General features: G+C 50.0%; 4 protein-coding genes across 6 annotated transcripts in view; 2 read left to right on the forward strand and 2 right to left on the reverse strand.

Annotated features, from left to right (window-relative positions):
• The window catches only part of LOC118513705 (serine-rich adhesin for platelets), a 58534-nt gene that overhangs the window by 27454 nt on the left and 14025 nt on the right, over positions 1-17055 (forward strand). For all 3 annotated transcript variants that reach the window (XM_036059835.1, XM_036059834.1, XM_036059836.1), the window contains 4 exons: positions 6739-7077; positions 11983-12312; positions 13616-13866; positions 16358-16528. In XM_036059835.1, the coding sequence (XP_035915728.1) occupies positions 6895-7077; positions 11983-12312; positions 13616-13866; positions 16358-16528 (935 nt within the window). In that variant the 5' untranslated portion in view covers positions 6739-6894. The remainder of the gene's footprint in view (positions 1-6738; positions 7078-11982; positions 12313-13615; positions 13867-16357; positions 16529-17055) is intronic.
• Positions 67-884, reverse strand: LOC118513711. The gene is made up of 2 exons (XM_036059844.1): positions 778-884; positions 67-704 (listed from the first exon to the last, which is right to left on the reverse strand). Exons 1-2 carry the CDS (start codon positions 817-819, stop codon positions 87-89), a joined length of 660 nt encoding a protein of 219 aa, XP_035915737.1. The 5' UTR covers positions 820-884; the 3' UTR covers positions 67-86.
• LOC118513707 lies at positions 955-2871 on the reverse strand. The gene is made up of 3 exons (XM_036059840.1): positions 2737-2871; positions 1409-2671; positions 955-1344 (listed from the first exon to the last, which is right to left on the reverse strand). The coding sequence occupies exons 1-3, from the start codon at positions 2869-2871 to the stop codon at positions 1147-1149; spliced, it is 1596 nt and encodes a 531-aa protein (XP_035915733.1). The 3' UTR covers positions 955-1146.
• LOC118513709 lies at positions 3592-6073 on the forward strand. Its single transcript, XM_036059842.1, has 2 exons — positions 3592-5641; positions 5718-6073. The coding sequence occupies exons 1-2, from the start codon at positions 4373-4375 to the stop codon at positions 5910-5912; spliced, it is 1464 nt and encodes a 487-aa protein (XP_035915735.1). The 5' UTR covers positions 3592-4372; the 3' UTR covers positions 5913-6073.

The following is a 17055-nucleotide window of genomic DNA, read 5'->3' on the forward strand; positions in this document are numbered from 1 at the left end:
TTGAGAGGGAGCGTTGTTCACAGGATGGCTTTCTCTTTGGGAAATATTAGTTTATTATTATCCAACTCAGCATTCTCTCAAGCCACTCATCCAACAGTTCTCTTAATAACGTACATAATCGTTGGAAGTCCGGCACCGATCTCGTCCAGCGCCCCCAACACCCGAGACACCAATGTCGGACTAACGAACTGTCTCACATGCACTGACGTCACCGGTCCACTGCCGGCCGCTTTCTGCGCTTGCTCTAGCGCTGCCTGCAGATTGCCCAGGGCCGTCGATAGCTTCTGCAGCGCCAAACTAACGCCCCGGAAACCGTCCTTAAACTGGTCGGCAAGGGATGGGCCCAACCGGCTAGTGAGAGTGTTTAGCTCCACACCTAAGCCACCGTTGAGCAGCTGGTCGAGTGCCGCCAGCGCTTGATTGACACGTGCAAATACCGTCACCAGCGGGCCGGTATCATCGCTTGCCAAGGTCACGATCGTATCCATCAGCGTCGTGCCGGAGCCGGCCAGCTTGGTAGCGATCGAGGTGAAAAGCTTGCCGACGAGTACGAGCAGCTCGTACCCGGACCGGACGGTGACGGTGAAGTTGTCCAGCTCGTCGAACGATTGGTGTAGGGCGGTGGCACGGCCGGCAACCTTCACACTGTTCGGCACATCCGGTGCGATACCGAAGTCGGCACGGGGCAGTCCGAACGCAACCGACTGTGGAGAATCAGTAGTATGGGTAGAGATTAGAGAGAGCTTTGCTGTGGGTAGGAAGTGGTAGCACGCTAACCTGAAGTGCAAAAAGAAGCGCCAATAGAGGTACAAGTCTCATCCTAGCTATCGTACGATAGTTCCGATCGATTACAAGGGCAATGTACAGGAGAATCGTTTCTTCAGCTCGAGGTCTTCAGAATATCTGTCTCAAAGGCTCCAAGTCTGTTTCTGTGACAGCTGAATCCATTCGGACCAGAACGTGTGTGACGATCAGCTGCACAAACAGTGTGTTCACGATTCTTCTCGAGCCAAGCGACGTGATGAATTCTGCCACAAACACACACGCACACGCACACCGCGATCGTATTATTTCTAAACAGTTTATTCAAAACTCACGGCGAAATAAGCTCTCTAATCTAAACGAGTACGGGGACGGTAAGAAGCTTCACAACGGTCCATTTATTTTGCAATTCTCGATGGACGTCTTCATGTCCTCGGCATCCAGCACGAGCAGGTGCTTGCTGTTGCTGAAGCATCCCTCCATCCGGTAGAAGCTGGCGCTCGTTTCCTGCACCAGCAGCCGGTACAGGGCGTCCCGCTTTTCGGTCGTGTACGTGAAGAGCGTCTGATATTCGGTACCGAGCTGTGGAAACAAGGCAGGGGATTAATCACTCACATTCCGATCCGTCCCTTACACGGTCACTTACGAAGCTGTCACAATTCTGCACATCGTTGAACTGCGTGCAGCGCTCCACATTGTCGATGAAATCTTCAATGTCGTGCAGCATCAGCACGATGATGCTGTAGATCCCGTTGCGCAGCTTCTCCAGCCGCATAAACTGCAGCCGATAGCAGGCGGCCGCATCGTACGTGTGCAGCACGAAGAAGTTGAACACCTTCGTGCCGAACTTGCTGAAACAGAACTGTGCGTTCGGGCCGTTCTCGATCAGCACCTGGATCAGATCGCGCACCACCGCACACATGCTCGCACCGTAGAACGTGGCCAGATCGTCGTCCAGTGCCAGCACGAGCTGCAGGTACGCCGCGAACGTGGTTTCAATTCTATCCGTTATGGCCACACTGTCGCTGAACAGTGATCGTACTTCCGACAGTATTGCGTCGGCCAACGTTTTGAAGCTGGCGCTCGTCTCCACCCTGCTCTGCACCGTTTGGGTGTACGTTTCGGAAAGCTTGATGTAGGGAGCGGTTAACACGGTCGTGGTGTTGGCTTTGATGCCGGAGACCAGATCGTTCACATCGATGCTGTAGCTGTTGCCCTGCTCGTGAATGTCGTTTTCACGCAGCTGCGCTTCGGCGGTGAAGCCCGTCAGATACTCGTCCGCCGTCTGGAACGACCCGAGCGTCGTCCGGACGACGTACACCAGAATCGGGACGTCCGATTTGAGCAACCGGACGCCATTGGTGATGTCGCTGACGATGCGCGTCGTCACGTACCGGCGGGCGATGGTCGAGGACACGGTGGTGGAGGAACCGGCTGCCTGCCGGGCGCTGGTAACAGCCGCCCTCAGGTTAGCCACACTTTGGGCCAGCGTGTTCAGCGTCTGGGACATGGTCCGGAAGCTGTCTCCCAGCTTGGCCGACACGTACCGATCGATCGTGCTGGTAAGCGTGCCGAGCTGCGTCGTTAAACCGTTGGTGAGGAGCGCCTGCAGACTGTTGATGGCGTTCGAGATGGCATCGAAATACGTCGGTATCGGGCCACTGTTGTTGAGTGCCATCGTAGAGATTGCCTGCGTAAGCGTCATGCCGGCGATGGACAGTTTCGTGGCAATATCGGTCAGTGCTTCCTTCACCGTTGCTAGCCGTTCGTAGCCGGCCTGCAGCTCATACACCGTCCCACCGACATCCTTGAACAGGAGGCGCGTCTCCTGTGCGAGCGATGAAACTGTCGCACTGCCCGTAATGGCGGCATTGATCGCAAAGTCTGGCACCGGTTCTGCTTGTCCGATCTGCAATGAGGAGAGGGAGATGTGAATCGGCACGATGTTGCTAGTGCCCGGTCGGCGATACAAACGCTCAGGAATAGCCAGCAGAAGATGGCGGCTTGCAAGACGCCGAACCTGCGTAGGTAAAACATGCTGTGTTGTGTCGTAGCACCCAGGAGCAGCAACTGAATGGGAGACACTCGAAAGCACCCATCTGAGCCCATTCGCGAGAAAGTGTGTGCACACTTAATTCCGTGAATCGGGCGGATGTCTGCATCGTGCCCGTTCTGTAGACTGAGGTCGCTCAAAGAAGCGTACCAGCTGTGCAAACGCATATGCCGACTCGATGCACACACACACACACACACACACACACACACACAAATTAGCAATATTTTGGAAGTAGGCATTCTCGTTTTGCTTAATTGGAGGTGAAGTCATTAGAATGGAAACACATGCAACTTCTTACAGACGGAATTGTTCTACCCGCCAGAGCACTTCTTACGATCACGTACGGGATCTTTCGGTCGCATAGTAAACTCTGTCCCACATCCGAATGCTGAATCGAATCTTCCATTTGGGTTAAACAAATAAAGCGATTCTTACTGTACTTCACAGAATCCCGATCCAGATATCGATTTATTGACGCTACTGTCACGATCGCCTAATCGTCGTGATCTCTCACAATGTCCAACTCCATTTCCATTCCAAGTCAAATGAATAAAGCGACCGCTAATAACCCCGTTAATTATCCCGATCCCGAGATAACATGGCCGGGCCCAATCCGGCCGCCATCTTCTTTGCGATAAAGTCATCACGCCTAGCACCTTCGAGCATTTCGATCCCCCCCGAGATCGTTCTCATCGTTCGGGTTTGGAAAGCGGTACAATAATTCGTCCCCAAAATGGTAATAACCCGGTGGCTGGGGGCTATTAGGGTGGCGTTCTAGTATGCAACGGTCAGTAAAACAACGATCGCGGCCGGTGAGAGAATGACAGACGAAGAAATAGAGCTCACCGGTTTGGGTACAATATTTTATCCAAACAAATGACGCACTTGGAAGGAAGGAATTCTAAATGGATCTGGATCTGGATGACATCAGTGCCGGGAGTCGAGAACGTACCGGAAGATGTGTGTGTGTGTGTGTGTGGTGGATCTTTTAATTTGCTTTTTCGTTTTTCGTATGGTCCCAAACGCAGCGGGAGATCACTTGGAAGCATCCAAACCAGACTCGTTTCAAACCCAAATTTTGGAGTGTTTGGTGAGACACCGGAGAAAATTGTGATCATTTCCTGTGTTCCCCATGCTCGTACATGTTGGGAACCTCGGAGTACGGCCCGGCGCATCCAATAATCGAACTAGGTCATTGAGCTCCGGTAATGGTCCCAAGTTCTAGCGGCGTAGATTTTGGCCTTTTCGGCGTCGTCGTGGTGTTAGTGTTGTCTTATTCCCTCTACGCTCCCCTCCGGTGAGATGATCGAGCAAAAGCAGAATGAATCTGGAGAAAGTCGGCCGACACATTGACATGCGTGCTGTAAAAGTACCGTTCGACACCGAACTGCCTCCCATCCTGGAAGGTGAGAACGAGAAAGCGATGTGCCGTTGGCGGTGAAGAATTGGTTGCTCGCCAGGTTGGCAGAAGTTTTGTCCCTCGGTGGTCAATCAGTGTGGTGAGAATTTCGGTGCGTGAAAGACTCAGTGTTTGTGTATTGCCTCGCCGAAGAGATGACACGCAGGGCAGTTTCGTTGCTATTTGTTGGAAGTGTGTTACTCGGCGGATGCTTCTCGGCCGGAGACTTTGGGTTGCCGTACAGTGTGCCTGGCTTTGATGCCAGCTTCCGGAGCGGCATTGGATCGGGCATAGTGGCCATCGTGAAGGCGAACGCCAGTTTGCTGAAGTACGAAGCGAACCTTGATCGGAGCGGTGCGACGACGGTGCTGTTCGACGTTGCGAATAACCTAACCTCACCGCTGAACAAGCTGCTGGGCCACGTGGCAGCTACGTTTGGAGCGAACAGTTCCGGCTCACTGCAGGCTTTGGTGGAGGAGTTGCAGGCCACAGTACTACCTGCGACTTCCGCCCTGGAGCAAGCCTCATCCACAATCCGCAAGCTTCAGGGAGCAGTGCGACCCCAAATGCTGGATGCTCTCTCGAGCAATGTGAGCACGATCGTGACCGAAATTGGAACACTCGCTCGCAACTGGCCACCGTTTGCCGTCGCACTGCAGGAAGCGTCCTCACCCGACTCTACCTACAGCAGTGGGAACGTGTCCACACTCATCACACCCGCTCTAGTACAATCGATAACCGCGCCGGTAACGCTGATCAACTCGGCCCTCTCGGACATTGCCACCATGTACGGTACGATCGGTAAAGATCGCATCACAGGCATCGGCTACGAAACGACCACCAACAGCAGCATTCAGAATGCGCTCCAGGATTTGCAGGGCAGCGTGACACTTGCCAACCGGACGCTTACTGACACCGCGCGCCAGATGGAGCAACAATCGAATGCGACCGTCCGCCAGGTGCGGGACGGTTATTCCTCCGTGCTCTCCCGTCTTGGTGACTCCGCTTCGGAAGCATCCAAAGTGAGAAGCTTCCTGGAGCGTACGGAAGCCCAGGGACTGGAGCACAACAAACGGGCCGGGGAGCTGCTGCGTGATCTTGCCACGAACTACAGGCGTATTATTGAAACCGCCGGAGAAGCGATCGGTGATCGGCTGTTTAACGCTACGGCGGCCCTGATCGATGAGGCGGCCACCAGCGACAATAGCTATGCCGAGCGGTGCCTCCAGCGCTACGTTGGTGACTTCCGGCAGGGATCGTACGCACCGACACGACTGTCCGTCTGCTATCAGGTGGATTCCCGTACGGTTGGCTACTTTTCGTCTGCAAATACGGCGTTCCTGGAGCAGCTGCGCAACGGTGGCGTTTACGGCAATCAGCTCCAATCTGTGTGCGCCCAAGGCTCATCGAATTGCACCTTGGAGGTACCTTTCCGCGGAGGTTGTCGGAACACAAGAGAAAAGATTGTTAACCCTGCTTTTCATTTACCATTTCTTTTAGTACTTAGATCAACTCGAGGGCTTTAGCAAGCAGAACCAAGCCCGACTGAATGCGTTCGCTACGTTCCTCGGGGAGGAAATCGTCGCCCTGGTCGACCGGTACGACGTTTGTACGCGTGCAATCCGGGCGGACATTGAGCATTACGTGGAGACGACACAGTACAAGTTTCGGAACTGTTTCCTAACCGGACGATGAAGCTTAATATTTGAGAGAAAGGAGTGAATAAAACCTATTATTATACGAATGCTTTCGCATGGCTTTGGGTGTTTAACAGTCCGAATGGGAAAATGCGTTGAGCAAGGGATGGAGAGCTTAGATAAGATTGGAATTGGAATGGAGACTCATGAGAAGATTGAAATTTGAATTATGCTACTGATAGGGTAGGAAAATGGGTCTTTTAGGCGCTGGTTCACAATCATGTGAAAATTCCGGTCAGCAAAAGCCGCTTTCTTTCCTCCGAGAAAGGTCAGCACAGCTCCGAAGAGTCAGTCGGGAAAATGTAATTAATTAATCATTTTTAAAGGCCCTCATATAAAAGCACCAACTCGCGGACACCTGGTGGTATGCAATCGGTCGCATTGCTCGGAAAAGCCCGCCACCGGATGACGGCATTGAACTTGCGTGAGCCTTATGGGGTTTGGTGCACGAACGAAAGACTTGTTGCACCGCGTCCAAGCGACGAACCCGAACTCGTGCTCTCGGTCGGCCGTATATGAAGCGGTGTGTCTTGTCCCATGCACGGTCCCTCGTCCCTTTTATGGGCGACAGTCGGCAAGTTCGTTGCCAGCGGAGTTGCTCCGTTTGTCCTTTCTGCATTCCGTCCGGCAGACGTCACCCATCTCGCGGTTTGGCCCCATTTCTTTGCCTGCGTTCTGATTTACACACCATCGTCGGGGTGTGTGTTTATTTATTGCAGACGCGATATTCTCACACATTCGGTCGCTTCCCTTCTACAGCTCGTCGGGAAAATAAATACAAAACAAAAACGGCTTACAATTTTGCTCGTTTTTCCCTTTTTCAGAACCAACGACGACGACGTCCATCGGTTCCAGCGGGGAAAAAAGGAAGCGGGCGTTCGAAGCGTCCCGTCCCGGCGTAAATTAGAACACCGGCCCAACCGAGTCAGTTGAGGGAAACCGGTCGGAAAAATCTCTCACACACACACATTCATAGGAAGATGGAAGTGGCCGCCATGGTAGCAGCAGCGGGTGCCGGCACGACGACGACGGCGGCGACACGGGCACCATTCCAGCGCGAGGTGCGCGAGTGGCAACATGTCGATCCAAATACGGGCGCCCTGCTGACGGGACGGCTCGAAGCGGACCGTTGGGTAAATGGACCACTCAACAGCTACGGCAAGGTAAGAAGGCGCTGTGTTGATTTTCCCCATTCCATACGGAGCATCTTTTTTTGTTTCCGCGCGAACTAACGGCAATTTTTCGCCAAGCTCCCTGGGGGGAAGGAGGGTTTAGGGGCACAACATGCTTTTAACATTCCGGTATGACACCCCTTCTTGTTGGGGGTTCGAGCTGTCCACAGGCCGCTGTCATCCTGCTGACGGTTGGCGTTGATGGATTGTTCCAGTTTTTGCTTGTGGTTCATCGGGTATGGGAATGGGCTCAAGCGGGATGGATGGACGCGTGGGGATGAGAGAAATTGCAACATTTTACAGTATTCTGTAACCAACTTTTCACAGATAAAGCCATAATAAGATTTCAGAATGTTGGATGTAACTTGAGCTTGAGCAAGCTTAGTTCCTCAGAAATGCTGATTGGATCTCATGAGTTCTGATCTATTGAAACTTGGATAAGAAAGAATCCTGGTCACGACACCAGACATTTAAGCTCGGAAGATATTTAATCGGATGTCTTCTTTACATCGCTTCAATTCTTATGGTTAGCTATAAGGCCATATAAAGGCTTTTTAGACTTCTTAAATTCACACAATCAGATAGTCAGTGCTCTTCTTGACGACGGAAACGGCTGGGTTGGGATTTTAACCCTGGTCCTGCCGTGTGAAGATCGGTCCTCCCGTACGCGGGATTGGCTAGCGAGCTGTGGGTAAAGTCAAGTCAAGGGAGCCAGAACTGACAAGTCGAAATGATGATACCACAAACCGCTGCTTCGGATTCGCTTAGTATACTCCTATATCTGTTAGATAATAGCTGTGATATTAAAGTCAGGCTACATGATGCGAGATGCCAAAAAGATTTCGCTAAAAAGGGGGGGGGGGGGGGGGGGGGTTATGCGAAATCTATCCGTCAAAAAGATTTCGTCTCCTCGAGCTGAAATCTCGGAAAGATTTCGCTTCTCTCCAGCCCTCTCTGTCACTTTCCATGCGTTGCCATGGTCATTTTCGGTTGAAGAGAGAGATAGCATTAAGTGCTCTAAACAACGCGGCTAGATGAACCGAGATGATTTTGACGGAAAAAATTCGCAAATCTCCCCCTTTTTAGCGAAATCTTTTTGGCATCTCGCATCATGTAGCTTGGCTTTTATACGTTCTGAAGAGAGTTCGAGACAGCATCTTGTGGTAAAAAACAAGACTAGATGATCCGGTATTGGCACGGGAAACCATCTCAAGAAGGTCATCGTAAAATATTTTTCCAAAAACATTTAAAAACAGAAGCAACATGACGATTCATTTCAAATCCTGGTCACGGCACCAAGAGTCTTCTGATGTGTTCTATATACCTCTTTAATTCTTTTGCCTCATGAGAATAATTTTTGCCTATGTTTATCAAGCCACTCTAGTCAAGATGGCCACAAAACATACTCCCCAAGCAGTTACAAAGACTGGAACCGTCTCTTCCAACCCCTTACTAGCCGCTCAACCGACACATTGTTGCCGGTGAAGAAAGTGTGCGCGAGAGCGAAAGAGATCGCGTGGTGGTGAGATCGAATCTCGGAGCGGGAAGAAAACACAGTCATTCCACGCAAATTGCTGGTGCTAACGTTTATTTCAACGCCAACGCGCGCGCTGAAACAGCTGAAACAATTGGCCGCCCATGATTGTGCGCCGGGCGAAAGAGAAAGTCTTCCTTGTGGTGCTGCTGCTGCGGTCGGTCGGAAAAGTGCAGTCCGCTGCCCGAGGGTTACGGAACGGTTGTAACGCTGTAAAATGTTGTTAAGCTGCTAACATGATGTTCTTTTAGCTGGGGTTGTTTTTTTGTTTGTAAAACGATAACCAAAAGTCTGCTGCCAACGTTGGTGGATTAAAAGGGGAGACTGGCAGAAGGATTTGTGTAATGAACTTGCCCTTTTTCACCAGAACAATGGGCTGCTGTGTACGTGTGTGTGTGGTTTGAAGTGTGTTTTCCATACATTAACCTCAGTTGAGTGTGCTGCGGGGTCCCTTCCGAGAGGGGGAAGCGAATTATCGTCTTCCTTTTGGGGCTGATCTTGATACAGATATTACTGGCCTCTCGGCGCACTCGGCGCATTGTTTTCTTAGCCGGAGGTTTCGCCCCAAAAACGGTCTATCGGTCGCCCCAAGACAAGACATCGATCGCGAACCTCTCGGCTCATTTGCCTACAATTGCTACAGCACACACACACACACATGGTGGCGTGGTGCAGTCAGCGTGTCGTGTCACGGACAGAAGCGTCGTTATCGATTGTTCGAATATCTGCCCGGCGATAGATCTAAAAGCGGGTCTCAAGAACGCACCGCAAAGAGACATCCCACGATCGACCACAGCACGAACCGCGAAAGGGGTTCGCCACAAACGCCACAAACGACAGCTCGGGGCACAATTTATGATGAAACTTGCACATCTCGACGCCCCGCGGGACCGACCGGCAAATGAACCATTAAGGTCGTCTGGACGTGGAGCGCTGGGACTTGTCGCGCGGATGAGTCGACCGAGCGAAGGTACAAATGGGGTACAATTATACATTGTAAGAAGTCATGTGTGTTTCCTGTCTTTCTGGCGAGCTTTCGAGACGAGCAATGGACGAGCTCATCTACCCTTGAGCGTGGTTCGAGTCAATTCTCTACCGGTGAGGTTAGGTTATGTTGATGTCTTGTTTTTGTTGTTGCAGCAGAAATCTCTTTGTCTGCAAAAGGGAAGGAAGTATCAATTTCCTTTTTTTTTCGAAAAAGCCGTTTAGAGGCTTTTATGGGTATTTCATTTAATCCTATTTAATGCCGAAGAGGTTGGGAATTCCTTGAAGTTAGCCTTGGATGAACTTTTCTCGATGGGATCTAGTAAAACGTAGGGTTGAGTACTACATGGACATACTAAGCCATGTTTTATAGCAATTGTTTTATAGCAAGTCTTCGTGAAACTCTGTGTCGAGCGTTCTTTAGCCCTTGTTTTTGAACATCTTATAGCAGAAGTATACAGTGACGGACAGTAGAATAAGACTATAACTTTTATGTCCAATTTTTAAAGAACTGCTTGCGATTATTCTACCAAGTGTATTGAAATCAAAATTAGGCAAAAGCTTCATCACGATATTTTTATATAAATTGTGTTTTTGTTAAAAAAAAAATCGACATCAAAAATTAACATTTTAATAATCAAGTAGGACTGTATTAAAGTTGTAAAATTGAAAAAGGAGTTCCCAAAAACTTTAAAAACTATAAGATATAAATATAGAGATTTTTTTTTAATTTTAAATTTGATCATATTTTATGGTAATATTTTCATAAAAATGATTAAAAAAATACTCAGATTCAATTTCTAGATCCAATAATAGGTTCATAAGTCTAATGGTGCCATCATAACCTCAATTTTACGATTTAAAAAAAAAAGGTAGACTTATTTTATTGTACATCACTGTATATCAGTTGAAAATTCGAGCAAAAAACGTTCCTAAAACCTTTCTTCGCTGTAAATTGATTTTTTTGTGTGCCTTGAGTGAAGCAACCGTTTCGCATAATCGTTTTGTTTTCACCAACTAACAAAACAAGAAAAAAGGCAGGGTTGCACACCCCGGAAGTGCAAGCTCGCAACCAACCGGCGTGCCTCATAATTAGCGGTTATGTTCTGCAATGCTGCTCGCCGGTAACTTCGTTACATACTTCCATGCGAGACACGGAGCTAGGAAGCGTCTTCTGCCAATACTCGTTGTACGCAGGGCCGGGTTGGTTATATCCCACGAGGAAGTAATCATCGTCTGACTGAGCGAGCACGCTAGTTTTGTTGCAGTGTACCGCGAAATTGCCTGTTGCAACCGTGCTACGCAACACACGATCCGCGAATCCCGTAACGAGTTCAATTTCCCATCCATGTAGCGTTCAGTGCGCGACATTGTCGTCTGTGTGGCTCGAACAAACCTCGGAGGACCTTGCCATAGATATCTCTCTCTCTCAAGATCGACAGCGATTAATGGAAGGCTGCTGCATTGAAGGACACTGCCCAGTGGCAGGAATCTATTTAAAGCATCACCTGCCCCGGACCGTTGTTGCACGTAATGCATGTGTAATAGCGTGTGTCTCCCTAACGAGCTGGCCGTTTGTTTACCACACGAAAACCATACGCACACGAACGGGTAATTAATTAAAACGCCCTGCTCGACGTGTGGCTACTGCGGGTCCACAATTACTACGGTAAATCACCCTCAACCCGATCGATCTAGACAAGTGATCTATTATCTTATTTTCTTCGACACTATCTCCCTGGTGATCGCTCCGATATGGGGGGTGACATTTTTCTTTCTCCCAACCGAAGGTGTCATTATGCACGTGCACTAATTTCTTTCAAAGTCGGGCGTCTCGGGCTCACGGCTTCAATATACGGTCGAGCAGTGTCGCCAAGACACGCTTTGCCACGGGTCCAATTTTCTCCGGTGCCAATTACATCGTGTAAGACACGGCAATTTTAGCGCACCGCTGTCCGCTGCCTGATGTCTTAAGCGTGACCGAAAGCGTTTGCCAAATTTACACCTCACCGTCCCATGCGTCGCTTACCGTGGGGAAGCGGAATTCCGTCAATTAGCTGTCAATTTGTTGCCGACGAATTGCGAAACCATCGAAACCGCCGAAAGCAACCAGACTCTGTCCGCGTTTCTAATCTCATTCGAATCGCGATTGGAATCGGCCGAATGAAAGCGCTACCGGTGTACCGGGGGCTGTCAGCGCCATCTAGATGTCAAGTGTGGTGAATGACGTTTCACCATGAGAAAGGCATGGTTGCGTTCGCAACACGGTGACCTTCGATCGGGGTAAACGACAGCATGTCGCTTGGTTTGGATTTCGTATCTCTCTCTCTCTCCCTCTCTGATTTATGTTCTCGTCTTGTCTTCCCTTGTCCTGCCAGATGGTGTCACAGAACCTGTCCACACCGGACGGTACGCAGCACACGCAGCGGAAGCAGATGGAGATCCTGCAGGCCCGCACGTCCGCCGGCTCGCTACAGGTTGTCCGTGCCCAAACCGTCCAAACGACCTCCTCCCGCTGGTCCTCCTCGTCGTCGATGGTGCAAACCGAGCAAACGAACAGTGTTGGCGCCATCGCCGGTTCCCCATCATCGTCCCACCAGCCGCAGCACCTCACCACCAATGGATTCTCGAGCCATCATTTGCTGTCCTCCTTCCACCGTCCGTTGATGTCGTCGTCGGCTGGCTCTACTAGCAGCAGTAGACTATTGGTAAGCAAACCGATCCCTCCAAAGGGGGTTTGGTCTTTGGAAGCTCTTTGCTTACACTCCCTCGGAAAGCTCCAAATGCTCCCTTTTAAGCATTCATTCATGCGCGATCGCGTGATCACCGGGTAAATATTTTCTTTAATCAAGCGCGTGTGCGCTTGCGCGAATTCCGATGCCACAAGGAACAGGAAGCGCTGTTTGTGCTGCACTTTGCTCGCTTGCAATTAAACCAGTATTGGGCGAGGTATTCTTACTATTCTTGAAGCATATTACGTTCTTGGTACACTTGGAGATGGACACTTACTGTAGAGAAGGTCCATTGGAAGAAGAAAACAAAAGTGACGAACGATTAATCGTCCCCAACGTGTCAGATTGACATTTATTTGGTTGCCATACATCAAACAAAACCCGCTGATAGGGGGTTGTTTTCCATTGTTATTTATTACCCAAGGGGGTTTTTTGATGCCCACATCCATGGCGGGATCAAAAATAGTAACCGAAATCGCAATGTGTGTGAGTGTGTGTGTGTGTGTGTGCCTGTGACATTGACATTTGCCCCAAGATGGTCAGACTAGATGGTTTTGCAGAATGTCAAATATTTGGCCTGCAAAGCCACCCACATGTGCAGTGGCGTGTGTGCCGGATGGTAGGCAATTTCACTGCACGATCCAATTATTGTGAGTGTGTGTGAGATCAAGGAAATGAGATTGATCCAGTAGCTTACAAAATTTGTTTACCGGTGTCCTTGAGATATTGCCCGATGACATAGTAGAACAAAATCCTTCCTGGACCATTTCCTCGATTGACTAGCAAGATCTCCTGAGGATGAGGTCTAAAATCCGCGGAAGGGGTCCATCAGCGTGTTAGGCTTCAGCAGTTCCAAAATCTTTGTTGGTTTTGATTATTGACCGGACATACATTGGATTGATCGGGATTGTGAGGACTGGATGTCCAACTACGTGGCTTCTTAGTAAGTCTAGTAAGTCATTAGATGTTGCAACGGCGTGGGTCGCTAGGCCCAGAAGAAGACAATGGTTGCAGAGATCCCAAGAATCGATCATCTATGGTCAATGCATTCTGTGCTTCTCAAGTAATACAAGACAAACGATCTCCAAATTTTGGAACTTGTCTTGAGGTCCTACTCAATGTTGTGGGATCCGTGCTTTAAAAGTACTTGCTTGAAAAGTAGCATTGCAATGAGGACTGACTATCAGACTACGTGGTTCAAGAAGTAGAAGATAAGAACTTCCAAGCCAGACCCCTCTTGACTAATGATCTCTCGTTCTTCTCCTACACTACTCCACAGACTGCAGGATCTAGTAGATCCGACGCACCACAGACGACACCCCTATCATCCGGTTCGGCGTTCGTAAGCTCCATGAAACCGTTTCCAGCTCGATTTTCCAGCCCAACGTCTAGCAACCTCAACAGTTCCAGCCCGGGACCGCTCAGATATGGCCGGGTGTATGCAATCGGTTCGCCGGAAGCACATGACGATCGGTCCTCCTATCATAACCACCACCATCCAGCCCATACCGTTGCTGTCGAACAGGAAAGGTAAGAAGACTTCATCTCGGTTGGGGTGTCTGATTTCTATTTTCACAAGTCGCGACCGCTGCGGGAGCTCGATCGTGGATGACCGGGTATAATGATCGCGTTTATTGGTTTACGATCGACCACATCTTATTCGGCCTTTGCCAAATTCCTTCAAATCTCAAGTCTCGCTGCTGGAATGCCGCCACCGCCGCCATCGTCGGTGATAGTTGTTCCTTTTTCTTTTCCGTTTGATACCCGAGTGTGACACATACGGCAGCAGACTTTCTAAACGAATCAATACGATTTATGAACGGCAAAAACAAACGAGCTCAAACGAGTATTGTCTTTGTGAGTCGTAGAATTTGCATTCGAATCGGAAAGAGATTTCGCCCAAGTCCAATTTCTCGCTACACTCGCGTTCCTTTGCGTTCTCTCGTTGGACGATCGGGTGGCAAAGCCCAGGACAGGAATCTAGTTGTACCTACTACTTCACTCACTCCATAAATCAGGTACCACACACACACACACACACAGAAAAGTGAACGGCTTTTGAGACAGTTTATCGACCGCTGGTACTTCTCGCCCGGTCGGAATTAGCCCAGCCTGGGCCGGAACACCTCCGGGGCTAGCGGCTAGAGAATGTAGGCGATAGACGGCCAGTTGGACGGATGGCTGGGCTTTTACCATTTCAGTAGAAATGCCATCACCGTGCCGTGCCGCCTGTACCCAGTGCTCCTGCTCAGGGGAATCTCTCGGGTCCGAACTCCGAATAATCGACGGAGGTTTTTTTTTTGATACAGTTCGCGTTATGTCATCGAACCGAGACTTGCCTACGCCCACAGTGAGTTGCTACGTCCGTTTGTGCCCGATCGCACGGGATCGCGTGTAGGACCTATAAAATTGTACGCGCTTCTAACACGAGCTTCAATGCACGGTGGAACGCGCGTGCAATTGCGTTGGTTACCAGCGGCGGCTGGCGGGCGCGTGAGGACGTTGCCCAAATGTTAATGCAAAGTTTTTCGTAGCTCCCAAAGCCAACAAGCAGAGAATTAGAAGAGAAGAAAGAGTCCGATTTGCTTAAGGTTGGATGGGTCCGGGGAAGTTCGATTGGTAAAGGAGAACGAGCCGAAAGACACCAAAGTCTGCAGAAAGCGTGAGCCGAACGGAATTGGGCAGCTACAGTACGTACTTCATTAAAATACAATAAACGTCTGTGCGGTAAACGCGTGTTCAAAGGCGGCCGAAATCGGCCAGTTTTCGTGGCCAGAGGAGGTTTTGTTTTTCTTCCTTGGGTAGTATATTGCTACCGATTTTGGTTAATGATCGGTGTTGTATACTATAAAAAGAGCTAAAGGTTGTTGGTTGGGGCCTCGGTTGACAGTTTCGGTCAGGTACGGACCAGGAATCCCTAAGTTTATGAGGCCTCCTACGCGTTTACCGTGTGTGTATGTGTGTGTGTGTGTTTGTGACACGCACAGCGGTGTAACTAAGTAGACATGGTGGCGATCGTCCGAAAAATGTGACAGCTGTTTGTTTACCAGCTATCAGTAGGTAGGAGGAGCGGGCAGAACAAGAACTGCAGCGATCGTCGAATGTTTGAAGAGCCATCGATGATTATCCGCTCTCGGAACATCTTGCTCAAACATCACCTTCGGCAGTCGGCGTGATTCACCTATCCCGTTGTGTGGCGGTGCTGATGATGACGACGACGCTCATTCTTCGCGTTCGTCAACACAAGGCAACCAGACGTGTGCGGCCGATTTCGGTACGTGTGGGTTTTTCGGTAGGCCGGGCCCGAACCTCGACAGCGCGATCCGGATCCACGGCGCACGTCATTCTACGACCGTCGATCGGTGGATCAACAGTGCGCGTGTTCTCTCCTGGGCACGGGTGGTTCCTAGTGTGGTGAAGCTCATTTTTTTGTGATTATCGTGTTCCTACCAGGTTTGAGCTCAGTAGTGTCTTATCAGCCCACCAAAACTCGCCATCAAACTCATCCGGCAGATCGGGCAGATCTGCATCTGGATTGATGTTTACAAGCTGGGTGTTTGAAGTGATCGGAGTGTTGGGTCCACAGTTCCACAGCCCATAATACTGCGAGCAGACGTCAGAGCGGAAAAGGTGGGAATTCAGTGTTTGACAGCGGCTCGATATTAAATGATCGTAAAATTGAATTATCATAAATTGACGTGCGTCCGTGTGCAGTGGTGTCGCGTGTGGGCGATCGTGTGTGTGTGCCTTACCGGGTGTTGGTTTTGCACAATTGCCTCGCAGCTCGAGTGGTGCAGCGCGAGGAGTGTGACAGCTCGTCGCCCACACCGCACTATCCGTCAGACTGCGCAACTTCGATCAGGATCGGGTGACAAGGAAGAAAGATAATTAAAACGACACCTACTCGGTGGCTGATTTCCCAACTGCAATTGCAGTACAAAAAGTTTAATTCCGATTCTCCGTTCTCTCTCTCTCCCTCACTCGCGATTCCTGTTTCCGGTTGCATCGCATCGGTAAGCAGCATCAACGGCGGCAACATAATACCGCTGGCCCGCGGCAAGAGCATCTCGATCGAGGACCTTTCGACCGAGCGTGACGAGAACAACTTCGATGACGACGTCGAACCCACGCAGTGGAAGCGAGTGAGCAAAATACGGCGATCATTACAGTTCCCAAGGAAAACTACCCCGAGGTAAGTGGAATGTCTCATTCTCTCGAGACGACGGCGAAGAAGAAGAGGACGCAGAGGGAGACGTAGAAGAGGTTGACGCGAGTCATTTCTGGTATTGAGGCGCGCGTGTCTTGGGAATTGCTCTCATTAAAAGTGGTGTGCAATTTGGAAAGACTAGCCCAACTTTGGGGAGATTTTCGCCCGATCTCCCGAAACCGGATTCAATTTGACTCACCTGATGGGGGTGATTTCATCGCAGGGAGGGATTTTTTTGCTGTTGTTGTCCGTTTTAAAATGCTGTTCGTACAACGGCCGAATTGCGTGGCAGAATTGGCAGAATTAATTGAAGAGAATCGATTGCAGTTACAACGCTGCACAGGACTTCCGGTTTTTTTTTATTCGTATCCCACCCGACGTCCATGGGTCGGTGAGGTATTAAAAATAGAATCCATCAACCACCACGCGATGATGACGACGACGACGACCGTTTTTAAACCACTTGAAATTCAAATCAGCCAGAACGGAACCACCACCGACTTCTGGTTGGC

Source organism: Anopheles stephensi, chromosome 3 (assembly GCF_013141755.1).
Source record: "Anopheles stephensi strain Indian chromosome 3, UCI_ANSTEP_V1.0, whole genome shotgun sequence".
Classification (NCBI taxonomy): Eukaryota; Metazoa; Arthropoda; class Insecta; order Diptera; family Culicidae; genus Anopheles; species Anopheles stephensi.

Bases quoted from the DNA above. Each gene is read 5' to 3' on its own strand.
- LOC118513711 (XM_036059844.1), bottom strand. From the start codon at position 819: ATGAGACTTGTACCTCTATTGGCGCTTCTTTTTGCACTTCAG. The intron at 705-777 runs GTTAGCGTGCTA...GATTCTCCACAG, and splicing joins CGCTTCTTTTTGCACTTCAG to TCGGTTGCGTTCGGACTGCC.
- LOC118513707 (XM_036059840.1), bottom strand. From the start codon at position 2,871: ATGGGCTCAGATGGGTGCTTTCGAGTGTCTCCCATTCAGTTGCTGCTC. The intron at 2,672-2,736 runs GTTTGTATCGCC...TCCTCATTGCAG, and splicing joins TCTGCTGGCTATTCCTGAGC to ATCGGACAAGCAGAACCGGT. The intron at 1,345-1,408 runs GTAAGTGACCGT...TTGTTTCCACAG, and splicing joins TGCAGAATTGTGACAGCTTC to CTCGGTACCGAATATCAGAC.
- LOC118513709 (XM_036059842.1), top strand. From the start codon at position 4,373: ATGACACGCAGGGCAGTTTCGTTGCTATTTGTTGGAAGTGTGTTACTC. The intron at 5,642-5,717 runs GTACCTTTCCGC...CATTTCTTTTAG, and splicing joins CATCGAATTGCACCTTGGAG to TACTTAGATCAACTCGAGGG.